Raw genomic sequence first — 16,711 nt, forward strand, 5'->3', positions numbered from 1 at the left:
TGACAATAATCCCTTACATTTCTTGGAACATTTTTTTCTTTCCAAATTCCTATCCTCTGAGTACCATGTACTCTTCTTCGCAGAACACTACTTTAGGTAATGATAAGCTCCAAAGAATTTTCCTTCTCTGGAAACTCAAGAGAACTAAATTACATCTCCTCCCAAGGGCATGGCTCTTATATCCTTTGGTACATATTGCACTATCTCCACAGACTAACCATTTTCCCCTCATAAAGAGCACAGATGCTCTGCTAAATGCTTTTCATTGAATTCATTTAATCCTGAGGACAACTCTGAACTAGGTACTATTATTAGTCCCATTTTAAATTAGCACAACTGAGGTAAAGAGAGGTTAAGTAATTTACTCAGTTGGTAATCTGAAATCAGGCAGTCTGGCTTCAGTTGCTCCTGTCCCTTCAAGACCCATTTAAAGTCCCCTTGTAGGTACTACAGCCTCATCATTCCTAATCCAGCACACTCTTTCAACCCTTTCTCTGCAGTCCCCTCCATCTACCCTCCTATCTCCCACTATGCTCTAGTTCCCAGCTTCCCAAAAGTTGCCCAAAAGGAAAAGCAGTCTGGCAGGGCAACCATTTCCCTGAAGGATTAAACTGAACAGTGTCACCTCTGCCTTCCTATCCTACCTACTCCATATCCTTTTATCTTGGAGAGTCTTACCCACCATGTTATCCTCAAATGTCATCCTGGGTAGAAATAGAAATATCACCTAGAAAAGGATTAAAATTAATTTTACATGAAGGATGCCCTCTTAAAGCCTCCTGAAGAGCAGAGTGACTATCCCTGCCCACGGGCTGCAAGAAGTTACAAAAGTTTAGAGAATAGGAGGGAAAGAAGGTGTGAGGGCTAGAAGGATGGGGAATGGGAACAGGAATTAAGATCTATTGGCCACTAGTGGTAAGTGCTATGGACTGAACTGTATCCCCCCCAAATTTATATCTTGAAGTCCTAACCCTCAAAGTGATGGTATTCGGAGATGGGGCCTTTGGGAGATAATTAGGTTTAGATGAGGTCATGAGGGTAAGGCCCTTATGGTTGGATCCAAGCCCTTATAAGAAGAGATGCCCATGTGAGGACACAGTGAAAACAAATCTGTCTACAAGTCAGGAAGAAAGCCTCACCAGAATCTAATCATGCTGGTACCCTGATCTCAGAGTTTCAGGCTCTGGAACTGTGAGAAAATAAATTTCTGTTGTTTAAGCCTCCCAGTCTATGCTATTTTATTGTGACAGCCCAAGCAGACAAAGACTGTAGAGATTTTACATATTACCTCATTTAATCTCCCAATAAGTATATTCGTTTTATAAATGTCTAAACTAGGTTTCAACTGTCTAATAACTACAAAGTCATTGCTCTTACCCTATGTCTCCTCCTACAGGGGACAAGTAGCCTATATCTTGGCTCTGGTCCAACTCTGTCAGTAAATATTTCCCTGGGATGAGCCCCTAATCTTTCCTAAGCCCAAATCTACTCTTCTGCCATTAAGAGAACTAAACAGGATGCCCTCTAGAGTGCTTCTGCTGCACGGAGATTATTCAAAATGCCTGAAAGCAGGAAAAAATGCAGAGATTACTTAGAACACAAGAGGGTTTTTTTTAAATCTTACCGCTCCTAAAAAGATATCATTACACCATCATATAAATAAAAGAGCAGGAAAAGTCAAAATAAACTATTCTGACTCTGTATTTCACCAAATCATTTGGGGACAGAAAAGCTTCATGTGCCATTAATGGGTGTACTGATGTGGTCATTGGACTCAGCTGGTCACTAACTTCAATAGAACTTAGTTACTAGAGGAATACCAAATTTCAGAAACTCAGATACCAGGATCCCTGACTTTACAAAGATAAAAAATTCCAATCTTCCTCATCCTTCTATAATTCTGAACTTAAACTGAGCTGGAGGGCATGCTAGTTTCTACCTTTATATTACAAGCAAGTTCCAGCTGGCTCAAAAAGCAAAGATCCATTTAGTGTTATATGGAAAATTTTCTAGTCTTTACTGGATTTTAACAACTATAAATGGCAAATACCACTTATTTCAGAAATCTGCCAAGTACAAAGAAAAAGACTAATTTTAACACAAAGTAATTTATAACACTTTTCACAAATACGCTAACCACAAAAGAGACATTATACAATATTCAGTATCCCTGCTATACTGAGGAAACTTCAAATCTATGTAAATGTAAACCAAAAACTCTTCCCAGAAAATCTCCACATTAAAAAAAGAAAAAGTAGGGCTTCCCTGGTGGCGCAGTGGTTGGGAGTCCGCCTGTCGTTGCAGGGGACGCGGGTTCGTGCCCCAGTCCGGGAAGATCCCACATGCCGTGGAGCGGCTGGGCCCGTGAGTCATAGCCGCTGAGCCTGCGCGTCCGGAGCCTGTGCTCCGCAACGGGAGAGGCCATAACAGTGAAAGGCTCGCGTACCGCAAAAAAAAAAAAAAAAAAAAAAGAATTCACAAAGCACTCTAAAAAAGTAAACAGGGTCAATAAAAGGGAATTCAATTATCACTGTAAGGTAGTTATTGCAGAATCTTCACATCATCATAACCTGTTGAAAAACTATTTTAAAATATTATTTCACACCATTAACATAATGCCAGGGATTTGCTTTGATTCAAAAGAATCTGGTAGAAAGGGAACAGAGTGGGGGAAATGCAGGAATGGAAAAAACAGTTCATGAATTGATAACCGTTGAAGCTGAGTAGGACGTATATAAGGATTCATTCTCCATTTCTTTCTAATTCCATGTATGTTTGACATTTCTCCATAACAAAAGCTAAAAAGTTATTATACACTCTTGAAGAACAAATTTAATCCTCATATCCTACAAAACAAGAAAGACTAGTACCTTCCAATCTTCGAATTTTTGCTTTCACAGAAATAACAGCTTCAAAGCGTGAAACTCTCAGCTCAAAACATGTTCCAGTCAGTGTTTCAATGAAGAGCTCCATGGTATCATAGAAAGGAAGTCTGTAGTAAAATGGTCCCATGTTATCTTCATTGAAGAATGGAGGATCTTTTCTGTTATCCATTACTTTGACTTTTCTAATTCCTCTGGAATATGTTGTAGGCAACTGTATTCCAGTTCTAACCAAATCAGCTTTGAACATTGGTAATATATATCGTTGTTCATGTTTTGAGTTTTGTACCTAAAAAACAAGAATAATGTTTTTTTAACAAGCCTATGTGAAAGTCTCATTCCTCCACAAAGATTTTCTCAACTCTGGCCCATATCAGCCTTCCAGAGAGCCCGGAATTCATTTTAGTGCTTACTAGGCCTAATCCTGAACTTTACACAATTGTCTTTGAACTCACTCTCCCAATTAGAGTGTAAGATTATTAAGAACAGGTATATTTGCTACACTTTATCTTACTAGAGCTCAGCAGTTACTTACACTACATGCTCAACAAATATGTTTTTTTGTTAATGATATTTAAACCAATGAACTCCACATGTAGGTATATATTTGCAAGACTTTGAATAACTTATGCACATCCTTTCCTAAAACACGTAAGTTACATTTTATAACCCATACAAAGTATGTTATAGCCATTGTACATCTGAATCACACTGAATAAAAGGAATAGTAACCATCTTAAAAGTAGGATTCACTAAATAATCAATAAGAATTTGGGTTTCCAAAGGTTGTCCACCAGTATAGCACTGAGATGAGGTTAATACTGGTAACAGACATTAGACATAATCTCTACACACAAACATACAATGGCTAATGAATATGAAAGGCAAACACAACCAACAGAAATACTAAAATAAATTCTAAGTGTATAATTAGGAGAATAGGAATAATCAAATTGATAAATTGCTATTAATCAGTGAAAACTTTGAAAAGGCGGAGGGGGCTTGAACTTAAACTAAAAGGACAAATGATACATATTCTTTCTGGAGAAGTAGGTAAAGCTTTTCAGTACCTTTATGGCGATATAATTTATATACCATAAAATTCACCCATTTAAAGCCTAAAATTTACTGGGCTTTAGTATGGTTACAAAATTGTACAACCATCACCATAATCATTTTTAGAACATTCTCATCAACCGTAAAAGGAACCTCTTATTCTTTAGACACACTCCTAAATTCTGTCTCTCTCAGCCCTAGGCAATCACTAATCTACTTTGTTTTTAAAATTTTGCCTATTCTGGACATTTCACATAAATAGAATCATACAATATGTAAACTTTTGTGACCAGCTTCTTTCACTTAGCATAATGTTTTCAAAGTTCATCCATGTTCTAAGATGTATCAGTACTTCATTCTTTTTTATTTCTGAATAATAGTCCATTATAAGGATGTACCACGTTACTTATCCAGCCATCAGTTGATGGGCATTCTGGGTTGTTTCCAATTTTTGCCTATTATGAATAATGCTATGAGAACACTCAATTACAAGTCTGTGATAGACATGTTTTTTCCTTTCTCTTCCATATATATCTAGAAGTGGAACTGATGGGTTGTGTGGTAACCCTGTGTTTAGCAATTTGTGGGACTACCATACTGTTTTCAAAAGTGGTCTAAACCATTTTACATTCCCACCAACAATGAACAAGGGTTTGGATTTCTTCACATCCTTGCCAATACATTTTATTGTCTTTTGATTAAAGCCATCGTAGTGTGTATGAAGTAGTGTCTCACTGTGGTTGTGATTTGCCTTAATGACTAATGATGTTAAGAATCTTTTTATGTGCTTAGTACCCATTTGCACATATTCTTTACAGAAATGTCTATTCAGAAAGTCCATACAGATCCTGTCCATTGAGTTATTTATGTCTAACACTTTCCAGATACAAGCTGTTTAACGGATATATGATTCACAAATATTTTCTCCAATTTCATGGGTTGTCTTTTAACTTTCTTGATAGTTTCCTTTGAAGCACAAAAGTTTTTAATTTTAATGAAGCCCAATTTGACTATTTTTCTTCTGTTGCTTATACTTTGGGTGTCATATTTTAAAAGCTTTGCCTAATGCAAGGTAATAACAATTGACCAGTACATATTTTTCTAAGAATTGTATAGTGTAGCCCTTACATTTAGGTCTATAGTCCATTTTGAATTTATTTTTGTGGTTTTGTACAATAGGGGTACAGATCTATTCTTTTGCAGACAAATAACCAGTTGTCTCAGCACCATTTGTTAGAAAGACTATTCTAAATTCATTGAATTGTCTTGGCACCCTTGTTGAAAACCAGTTGACCATAACCTCAATTCTGTTCCATTGATCTATATGTCTATCCTTATGCCAGTAGCATACTGTCTTTGTAGCTTTGTAGTAAGTTTTGAGATCGGGAAGTGTGAGTCTTCTAACTTGTTCTTCTCTTTCAAGATTGTTGGCTATTCTGGGTCATCTGAATTTCCATAGGAATTATAGGATCAGCTTGTGTATTTTGCAGAAACACCAGTTGGGATTTTGATAAGGACTGTGTTCAGTCTACAGATTAATTTGGATAGTATTACCATCTTAACAATATTAAGTCTTATAATCCATCAACATGCAATATCTTTCAGTTTATTTATAACTTCTTTAATTGCTTTCAACAATGTTTTATAGCTTTCAGATTATACGTTTTGTATTTTAAAAACGTGTTTCTAAGAATTTTGTTCTTTTTGATGTCACTATCAATGAAATTGTTCTTAGTTCCTTTGTCAGATTGCTCATTGCTAGTGTATAAAAATACAATTGATTTTAATATATTGGTCTTGTTCACTGCAACCTTGCTGAACTCAGTAGTTCCAGTATTTTTCTAAGTGGATTCCTTAGGATTTTCTACATACAAGATAATGTCAACTACAAACAGAAATTTTAACTTCTTCCTTTCCCATCTAGATGACCTTTATTTCCTTTTCTTACCTAATTGCCCTGCCTGGAATCTCCAATACAGGTTGAATAGAAGTGGTAAGAGCAAACATTCTTGTCTTTTTCCTGTTGTAGGGAAAATCATTTAGCCTCTCACCACGAGTTATGATTTTAGCTGTGGGGTTTTCATAGGTAATCTTTATCAGATGGAGAACGTTCCCTTCTATTCCTACTTAGTTTAGGTGTCAGTTGTCTTTTTTAAATCACAGTGTTAGATTTTGTCAAATACTTTTCTTTAGTGTCTCAGATGATCATGTGGTTTTTGTCTCATATTCTATTAATATGGTGTATTACATTGACTGCTTTTTGATATATTGAACCAACCTTGAATCAGTGGGATAAATCCATTTGTATATGGTCTGTAATCATTTATATATGTTACTAGATTTAGTTTGTTAGTATTTTTTGAAGATTTTTGTGTCTATATCCATACAAGTTATTGATCTAGTGTCTGGTTTGATATCAAGGTAATACTGCCCTCATAAAATAAGTTGAGAAGTATTCCCTAAAGGTAGGTAGACTCTTGAATGTATTTCAGAATGGGTAAAGCCTCAGAGTGGGGGAAGAATATCTGTAAGACTAGGTGAACAGAATGTGAACACTAGGGCAGTGCAGGAATGAAGAAGAAAAATGGGTGATAAATTTTTTACTTTTTTTTGCCAAAGGATATATCACTGAAGTCACCGCAATTTTCATAACAATGTGATTAAGGAGAAGTTATTTTTTAAAACTTGTGGTTTGATTAATAACCTACATCTCCATTCTATAGACATGATTTTCACAGGTATCTAAAATCTGGATACTAGGAACTTCCCTGGTGGTCCAGTGGTTAAGAATCCACCTTCCAGGGGACTTCCCTCGTGGCGTAGTGGTTAAGAATCCACCTGCCAATGCAGGGGACACGGGTTCAAGCCCTGGCCCAGGAAGATCCCACATGCCGCAGAACAACTAAGCCCGTGTGCCACAACTACTGAGCCTGCGCTCTAGAGCCCATGAGCCACAACTACTGAGCCCGCAAGCCACAACTACTGAAGTCCACACGCCTAGAGTCCGTGCTCCACAGCAAGAGAAGCCACCAGAGTGAGAAACCGGTGCACCGCAACGAAGAGTAGCCCCCACTCGCCACAACTAGAGAAAGCCTGTGCGCAGCAACGAAGACCCAACGCAGCCAAAAATAAATAAATAAATTTATTTTAAAAAAAAAAGAATCCACCTTCCAATGCAGGGGACACCGGTTTAATCCCTGGTTGGGGAACTAAGATCCCACATACCATGGGGCAACTAAGCCCACATGCTCTAGAGCCCGCGTGCCACAACTAGAAAGCCCATGTGCCGCAACTACTGAGTCCGCACACTCTGGAACCCACACGCCACAACTAGAGAGAAGCCTACATGCCACAACAAAGAGCTCACGTGCCACAACCAAGACCTGATGCAGCCACATAAATAAATAAATAAACATTTTTAAAAAAATAAAAATAGGTACTTGCCTGGTGGTCCAGTGGTAAAGAATCTGCCTTACAAAGCATGGGACGTGGGTTCGATCCCTGGTCAGGGGACTAAGATCCCACATGCCATGGGGCAACTAAGCCCGCACACCACAACTACTGAGCTCACGCACCTCAGCTACAGCCCACGTGCTGCAAACTACAGAGCCTATGTACCCTGGAGCCTGCACGCCACAACTGGAGAGGAGAAAACCCGCATGCCACAACTAGAGAGAAGCCCGTGCACCACAACAAAAGATCCCACATGCCTCAACGAAGATCCCAAGTGCCACAACTAAGACCTGATGCAGCCAAAAATAAACAAAATAAATAAATAATAAATAAATCTTTAAAATCAAGTAAAATCTGGATACAAGACAGACACCTGAAATCCAACACGTCCAAAACTAATCATCTTTCCTACAAACCTCCTTCTTGTCCTACAGTCTCCATCTTGGTAAAGGGTACCACCATTAACCTAATCACTTAAGCCAGAAAGCTAGGAATCATTTTAGATTTTTCTGCTAGCCTCAAGGTATCTAATCCTAACAGTACAACTTAACATTTCTATAATCTGTGACCTTCTCCAGCCACACTGATTAGGACTTAGTTCAGGTCTTCATTAGCTTTTTTTTTTTTTTTTTCGGTACGCGGGCCTCTCACTGTTGTGGCCTCTCCCGTTGCGGAGCACAGGCTCGGGACGCGCAGGCCCAGCGGCCATGGCTCACGGGCCCAGCCTCTCCGCGGCATGTGGGATCTTCCCGGACCGGGGCACGAACCCACGTCCCCTGCATCGGCAGGCGGACTCTCAACCACTGCACCACCAGGGAAGCCTTCATTAGCTCTTAACTGAGCAACTTTGATAGCCTAGCTATAATCCTTGACACCTGCCCTTCACTCTTCTGATCCATTCTCTAGGATGTCAACAGTTATCTTTTTTAAAAAAAGAAAGTTTAATAAAAACTGGATTAGGGTATCACATCACATAGTTCAGAAATTACTTTACTCTTAATTATCTATAGATAATAGGGGGAAAGGTCACTCAAAGTTCTAAAATTTTTTAATATTTGACTTTAGAATGCACTGGGGTGAAACCATCAATTCAGACTAAATGAGGGAAATGAATCTAAGTTAGCCTAAAGCCTGAATTTTTTTTCCTTTTAAATAAACTATTGTTTAGAGCAGTTTTAGGTTCGCTGCAAAATTAGGCAGAAGTACAGACAGTTCCCACACACTCCCTGCCCCCACACATGCACAGCCTCTCCCACCATCAACAACCTACACCAGAGTGGTGTATTTGTTACAACAGATGAACCTACATTGACACATCATTATCACTCAAAGGCCATAGTTCACATTAGGGTTCATTCTTGGTGTTGCAAATTCTATTGATTTCCACAAATGTATAGTAATGTACCCATCATTATAGTATCACACAGAATAGTTTATGAGTAAAGCCACTATAAACATCCATGTGCAGGTTTTTGTGTAGACGTATAAGTTTTCAACTTACCGGGGTAAACACCAGTGAGTACAACTGCTAGATCTTACAGTAAGGGTATGTTTAGTTTTGTAAGAAACTGCCAAAGTGTCTTCAAAAGTGGCTGTTCTATATTGCGTTCCCACCAGGAAGGAATAAGAGCTCCTACTGCTCCACATCCTCACCAGCATTTGATGTTGTCAGTGTTCTGGATTTTGACCATTCTAATAGGCATATAATAGTATCTCATTGTTTTAATTTGCATTTCCCTAATGACATATGATGTGAAGCACAGTTATCTTTTTAAAATGTAGAATTGATCATGTTATTTCTTAGCTCAAGGTCCCACGATGGCTTCCCACTGTCTACAGAATTCAGACTCCTTAGAAAGGCTCCTAAGATCATGCATCTCACCTTCCAGCCCTATTTTATTTATACACATACCTCATCCCATCCTGCAATATATCTGGTACTTCTATCCTCTAATCATTTGTAACTGCGGCTTCAGAAAACACTGGTCTCTATATCGTTGCTCCTGCTTTCCTCTACTTACCACCATTCCCACACTTGGCTACCTGACAAGCACCTGTGATCTTTCAAGACTCAAGTCGAATAGAAACTATTCCACAAAGCCGTTTACAGTTCCTCCCCTTCACACCCTGACCTCCATCATATATGGCATCCATTACAATCAATTTCATTTTTTACATGACTTTCTTATTCTACTAAATTGTAGGCTCCTTAAGGGAAGGGCATCTGATTTACCACCCCATCACCTAGCACAGTGTTTTGTACATATTGGTACTCATTAAAGGTTTGTTCAATGAAAGAGTAAATAAATATTCATCCTCTCAACTGAGTTTTAGAGCAAACCTGTAATATAGGTAAGGTATTATCCCTGCTTTAGACATGAAGAAGTGTTTGGTTATGCTATAAAAGTTTGTTTGGAGAAATGTTGGTTTCCCATAGGAATCATTACTCATTCCAAACTAACTCCACCAATATTTACGCAACTCATAACGTACAGAGATTTCTGCTACAGTGAATTTTTATAACTCAATATAGTTAATTATATTAATTATATTAATTATACTGAGCTATAAAAATTCACCATAGCTCAATATATAAAACCAATATATAAAATTCATCAATTAACTAGGGAGTATATTTAATATAATTAAGCATAATGAATATAATTAATTAAATAGGGAACCTGAATTGCATTGTGCAGACTGCTAATGTTCCTGAAGATACGGCACCATAGGAAGAAAAGCTATTGCTGGCAGCACAGCTGCTCTGAGTGCTGTTATACTTTTTATCAAAATAATGAGTAATAAATATAATAACACAAAGTAATATGCTAATAATACTGCTGGTGAATTAGAACAAAAAATTTTACAGTTCGTATAGAAACACAAAAGACCCTGAATAGCCAAAGCAATCTTGAGAAAGGAAAATGAGGTTGGAGGAAACAGGCTCCCTGACTTCAAACTAAACTACAAAACTACAGTAATCAAGACAGTATGGTACTGGCACAAAAACAGAAATATAGATCAATGGTACAGGATAGAATGCCAAGAGATAAACACACTCACATATGGTCACCAAATTCACGACAAAGGAGGTAAGAACACACAATGGAGAAAAGACAGCCTCTTTAATAAGTGGTGCTGGGAAAACTGGACAGCTACATGTAAAAGAATGAAATTAGAACACTCCCTAACACTATACACAAAAATAAACTCCAAATGGATTAGAGACCTAAATATAAGACCAGACACTATAAAACTCTTACAGGAGAACATAGGAAAAATACTCTTTGACATAAACCACAGCAAGATATTTTTTGACCCACCTTCTAGAGTAACGGAAATAAAAACAAACAAATGGGACTTAATTAAACTTAAAAGCTTTTGCACAGCAAAGGAAACCATAAACAAGACAAAAAGACAACCCTCAGAATGAGAGAAAATATTTGCAAATGAAACAACAGACAAAGGATTAATCTCCAAAATATACAAACAACCCATGGAGCTCAATATCAAAAAAACAAACAATCCAATTAAAAGATGGACAGAAGACCTAAACAGACATTTCACCAAGGAAGACATACAGATGGCCAAGAGGCACATGAAAAGATTCTCAATGTCACTAATTATTAGAGAAATGCAAATCAAAACTACAATGACCTCATGCTGGTCAGAATGGCCATCATCAAAAAATCTAGAAACAATAAATGCTGGAAAGGGTGTGGTTAAAAGGGAACCCTCCCACACTGTTGGTGTGTATCCCGCATAGTGGTTGTATACAACCACTATGGAAAACAATATGGAGCTTCCTTAAAAAACTAAAAATAGAACTACCATATGACCCAGCAATCCCACTACTGGGCATATACTCTGAGAAAACCATAATTCAAAAGAGACATGGGGCTTCCCTGGTGGCGCAGTGGTTGAGAGTCTGCCTGCCGATGCAGGGGACATGGGTTTGTGCCCTGGTCCGGGAAGATCCCACATGCCGTGGAGCGGCTAGGCACGTGAGCCATGGCCACTGAGCCTGCGCGTCCAGAGCCTGTGCTCCGCAACGGGAGAGGCCACAACAGTGAGAGGCCCGTGTACCGCAAAAAAAGAGACATGTACCACAATGTTCACTGCAGCACTATTTACAATAGCCAGGACATGGAACCAACCTAAATGTCCATCAACAGATGAATGGATAAAGAAGATGTGGCACATATATACAATGGAATATTATTCAGCCATAAAAAAGTGAAACTGAGTTATTTGTTGTAAAGTGGATGGACTTAGAGTCTGTCATAGAGTGAAGTAAATCAGAAAGAGAAAAACAAATACCGTATGCTAATGCATATATATGGAATCTAAAAAAAGAAAACAATTGGTACTGATGAACCTAGTTGCAGGGCAGAAATAAAGATGTAGAAATAGAGAATGGACTTAAGGACATGGGGTGGGAGGGGGAAGCTGGGGCGAAGCGAGAGTAGCATTGACATATATACACTACAGAATGTAAAATAGTTAGCTAGTGGGAAGCAGCAGCATAGCACAGGGATATCAGCTCGTTGCTTTGCAATGACCAGGGAGGGTGGGAGGGAGGCTCAAGAGGGAGGGGATGTGGGGACATATGCATGCATATGGCTGATTCACTTTGGTGTACAGCAGAAACTAACATAGTATTGTGAAGCAATTATACTCCGATAAAGATCTATTAAATAATAATAATAATAATGCTGGTGACAGTGGTAAAAGACCACTACTTTCAAGTAAAAGCCAAATAAGTGGCTGTATTGCTCAGGCTGTGTCTCTTATATCCTTAATACATTGACATGTCTGTAGGAATAATGACGGAACCTAACCCCTTTTCCTACCTCACTGAAATGACTGCTTTTATAATACAATTTTGGATAATATGTGGATTCTTAAGAACATACTTATCATCCTATATCAAATAAGAATGTACTACAGAATTATCAGTGTCCGTTCCCCCAAAGCCAAGAGCACTCCTATCTACATAGTAAAAGATCTAGCAACAGAGGTCAGGGGTCAGGAATGCCGAACTGAATATTACAGAAATAAAGACATGGGTGACCAGTGCCTGTCCAAGGAATTTAGAGACATAAGATATAAAGACCATTTTTTTCACCACAGTAGTCTTCCACAACAATACCCCAAATATAATAAACAAATGGTGGGAGAAGGTAACATAAAGACAGATTTGGAAGTCCTTCATCTGCAACAAGAATGTACAGAGTAATTATGGGCGAAAAGAAAACTTGCAACCTAGAACAGCACTAATTGCACTGGAACACCACCACAAATTTGGGCCCTAATCAATGCAGTAATTTCCAAAATCCAAAAAGAAGCAAGATTGGTAACCAAATTCAAAGCTGAAATGTGTGCCTCTAGGAAATAATTATACTTCTCCTCAGCAGTAGAAATCACTGTAACAGAGAGCAAAGTAAGTCTAGGAAATCTAGTTAAGCCAGACTGGAGGACTAGATGATAGCAGAGGGGCAAACGGAAGCTCCAGTAGGCCAAAGACCTAGCCAGTACTAAGGGCGGGGTCCGTGGACACCTTTTTTTTTTTTTTTTTTAAACATATCACTTTACACTTGGATGAACTCACTGATGTGGCAAGTCTGAATCAGCCCCGGGCTTTTTTTTTTTTTAATAAATTTATTTATTTTATTTTATTTATTTTTGGCTGTGTTTGGTCTTCGTTGCTGCGTGCGGGTTTTTCTCTAGTTGCGGAAAGCTGGGGCTACTCTTCGTTGTGGTGCGCGGGCTTCTCACTGCGGTGGCTTCTCTTGTTGCAGAGCACGGGCTCTAGGCGCACAGGCTTCAGTAGTTGTGCCTCATGGGCTCTAGAGTGCAGGCTCAGTAGCTGTGGCGCACAGGCTTAGTTGCCCCACAGCATGTGGGATCTTCCTGGACCAGGGCTCGACCCGTGTCCCCTGCATTGGCAGGCAGATTCTTAACCACTGTGCCACCAAGGAAGCCCCATGGACAACTTATGAAAGTTGTGTTAGAGCATGCTTGACTGGGCAGATTATGGAACCCTATGATGTTGGTAAATGAGGGGCAATGGAGACTCAAAAACAGGATGGAAAATGATACAAGGACAGCTAAAAAATAGAAGAGGAAGAAGAAAGAAGAAGGCAGAGAAAAAAGTACGTCAGAATTTTTACCAATAATTTAAAAAACATGCTTAGCTATTAAGAGTAATGGAGTCAAAAGAATGAAAAGAATTGAGAACAGTCTCAGAGACCTCTGGGACAACATTAAATGCAACAACATTCAAATTATAGGGGTTTCAGAAGAAGAAGAGAAAAAGAAAGGGACTGAGAAAATATTTGAAGAGATTATAGTTGAAAACTTCCCTAATACGGGAAAGGAATAGTCAATCAAGTCCAGGAAGCACAGAGAGTCCCATACAGGATAAATCCAAAGAGAAACACACTAAGACACATATTAATCAAACTATCAAAAATTAAATACAAAAAAAATATTAAAAGCAGCAAGGGAAAAACAACAAATAATATACAAGGGAATCCCCATAAGGTTAACAGCTGATCTTTCAGCAGAAACTGCAAGCCAGAAGGGAGTGGCAGAACATATTTAAAGTGATGAAAGGGAAGAACCTACAACCAAGATTACTCTACCCAGTAAGAATCTCATTCAGATTCGACAGAGAAATTAAAACCTTTACAGACAAGCAAAAGCTAAGAGAATTCAGCACCACCAAACGAGCTTTACAACAAATGCTAAAGGAACTTCTCTAGGCAGGAAACACAAGAGAAGGAGAAGACCCACAATAACAAACCCAAAACAATTTAAAAAATGGTAATAGGAACATACATATCGATAACTACCTTAAATGTAAATGTATTAAATGCGCCAACCAAAGGACACAGACTGGCTGAATGGATACAAAAACAAGACCTCTATATATGCTGTCTACAAGTGACCCACTTCAGACCTAGGGACACATACAGACTGAAAGTGAGCGGATGGAAAAAGATATTCCATGAAAATGGAAATCAAAAGAAAGCTGGAGGGGCTTCCCTGGTGGTGCAGTGGTTGAGAGTCCGCCTGCCGATGCAGGGGATACAGGTTTGTGCCCCGGTCTGGGAGGATCCCACATGCTGCGGAGTGGCTTGGCCCGTGAGCCATGGCCGCTGAGCCTGCGCGTCCGGAGCCTGTGCTCCGCAACGGGAGAGGCCACAATGGTGAGAGGCCCTGCATACCTCAAAAAAAAAAAAAAAAGAAAGCTGGAGTAGCAATTCTCATATCAGACAAAATAGACTGTAAAATAAAGACTATTACAAGAGACAAAGAAGGACACTGCATAATGATCAAGGAATCAATCCAAGAAGAAGATACAACAATTGTAAATATTTATGCACCCAACATAGATGAGGAGCACCCCAATACATAAGGCAAATGTTAACTGCCATAAAAGGGGAAATCAACAGTAACACAATCATAGTAGGGGACTTTAACACCCCACTTCCACCACTGGACAGATCATCCAAAATGAAAATAAATAAGGAAACACAAGCTTTAAATGATACATTATACAAGATGGACTTAATTGATACTTATAGGACATTCCATCCAAAAACAACAGAATACACTTTCTTCTCAAGTGCTCATGGAACATTCTCCAGGATAGATCATATCTTGGGTCACAAATCAAGCCTTGGTAAATTTAAGAAAATTGAAATCGTATCAAGTATCTTTTCTGACCACAATGCTATAAGACTAGATATCTACTACAGGAAAAAAACTAAAAAATACAAACATATGGAGGCTAAACAATACACTGTTAAATAACCAAGCGATCACTGAAGAACACCATACACAAAAATAAACTCAAAATGGATTAAAGACCTAAATGTAAGACTAGACACTATAAAACTCTTAGAGGAAAACATAGGCAGAACACTCTATGACATAAATCACAGCAAGATCCTTTTTGACCCACCTCCTAGAGGAATGGAAATAAAAACAAAAATAAACATGTGGAACCTAATGAAACTTAAAAGCTTTTGCACAGCAAAGGAAACCATAAACAAGACGAAAAGACAACCCTCAGAATGGAAGAAGATATTTGCAAATGAAGCAACAGACAAAGGATTAATCTCCAAAATTTCCAAGCAGCTCATGCAGCTCAATATCAAAATAGAAACAACCCAATCCAAAACTGGTCAGAAGACCTAAGTACACATTTCTCCAAAGAAGATATACAGATAGCCAACAAACACATGAAAGGATGCTCAACATCACTAATCATTAGAGAAATGCAAATCAAAACTACAATGAGGGGCTTCCCTGGTGGCGCAGTGGTTGAGAGTCCGCCTGCCGATGCAGGGGACACAGGTTCGTGTCCCGGTGGGGGAAGATCCCACATGCCGCGGAGCGGCTGGGCCCGTGAGCCATGGCCGCTGAGCCTGCGCGTCCGGAGCCTGTGCTCCGCAACAGGAGAGGCCACAACCGTGAGAGGCCCGCGTACCGCAAAAAAAAGAAAAAAAAAAAAAAACTACAATGAGGTATCACCTCACACCAGTCAGAATGGCCACCACCAAAAAATCTACAAACAATAAATGTTGGAGAGGGTGTGGAGAAAAGGGAACCCTCTTGCACTGTTGGTGGGAATGTAAATTGATACAGCCACTATGGAGAACAGTACGGAGGTTACTTAAAAAAACTAAAAACAGAGCTACCATACAACCCAGCAATCCCACTACTGGGCATATACCCTGAGAAAACCATAATTCAAAAAGTCATGTACCACAATGTTCATTGCAGCTCTATTTACAATAGCCAGGACATGGAAGCAACCTAAGTGTCCATCAACAGATGAATGGATAAAGAAGATGTGGCACATATATACAATGGAATATTACTCAGCCATAAAAAGAAACAATATTGAGTTATTTGTAGTGAGGTGGATGGACCTAGAGACTGTCATACAGAGTGAAGTCAGAAAGAAAAACAAATACCGTATGCTAAACATATATATGGAATTTAAAAAAAAAAAAGGTTCTGAAGATCCTAGGGGCAGGACAGGAATAAAGACGCAGACGTAGAGAATGGACTTGAGGACACGGAGAGGGGGTAGGGGAAGCTGGGACGAAGTGAGAGAGTGGCATGGATATATATATACGCTACCAAATGTAAAACAGATAGCTAGTGGGAAGCAGCTGCATAGCACAGGGAGATCAGCTCGGTGCTTTGTGACCACCTAGAGGGGTGGGATAGGGAGGGTGGGAGGGAGACGCAAGAGGGAGGGGATATGGGGATATATGTATATGTATAGCTGATTCACTTTG

General features: G+C 39.1%; 1 protein-coding gene across 4 annotated transcripts in view; it reads right to left on the reverse strand.

Moving 5' to 3' along the window:
• The window catches only part of ZFAND4 (zinc finger AN1-type containing 4), a 73,460-nt gene that overhangs the window by 55,821 nt on the left and 928 nt on the right, over positions 1-16,711 (reverse strand). For all 4 annotated transcript variants that reach the window (XR_009559275.1, XM_060286115.1, XM_060286116.1 and 1 more), the window contains exon 2: positions 2,871-3,171. Coding sequence is in view for 3 of the 4 variants with exons in the window: in XM_060286115.1 (XP_060142098.1) it covers positions 2,871-3,132 (262 nt within the window). In the remaining variant the exon portion in view is untranslated. The remainder of the gene's footprint in view (positions 1-2,870; positions 3,172-16,711) is intronic.

This window comes from Globicephala melas, chromosome 16 (genome assembly GCF_963455315.2).
Source record: "Globicephala melas chromosome 16, mGloMel1.2, whole genome shotgun sequence".
In the NCBI taxonomy this organism is placed as follows: Eukaryota; Metazoa; Chordata; class Mammalia; order Artiodactyla; family Delphinidae; genus Globicephala; species Globicephala melas.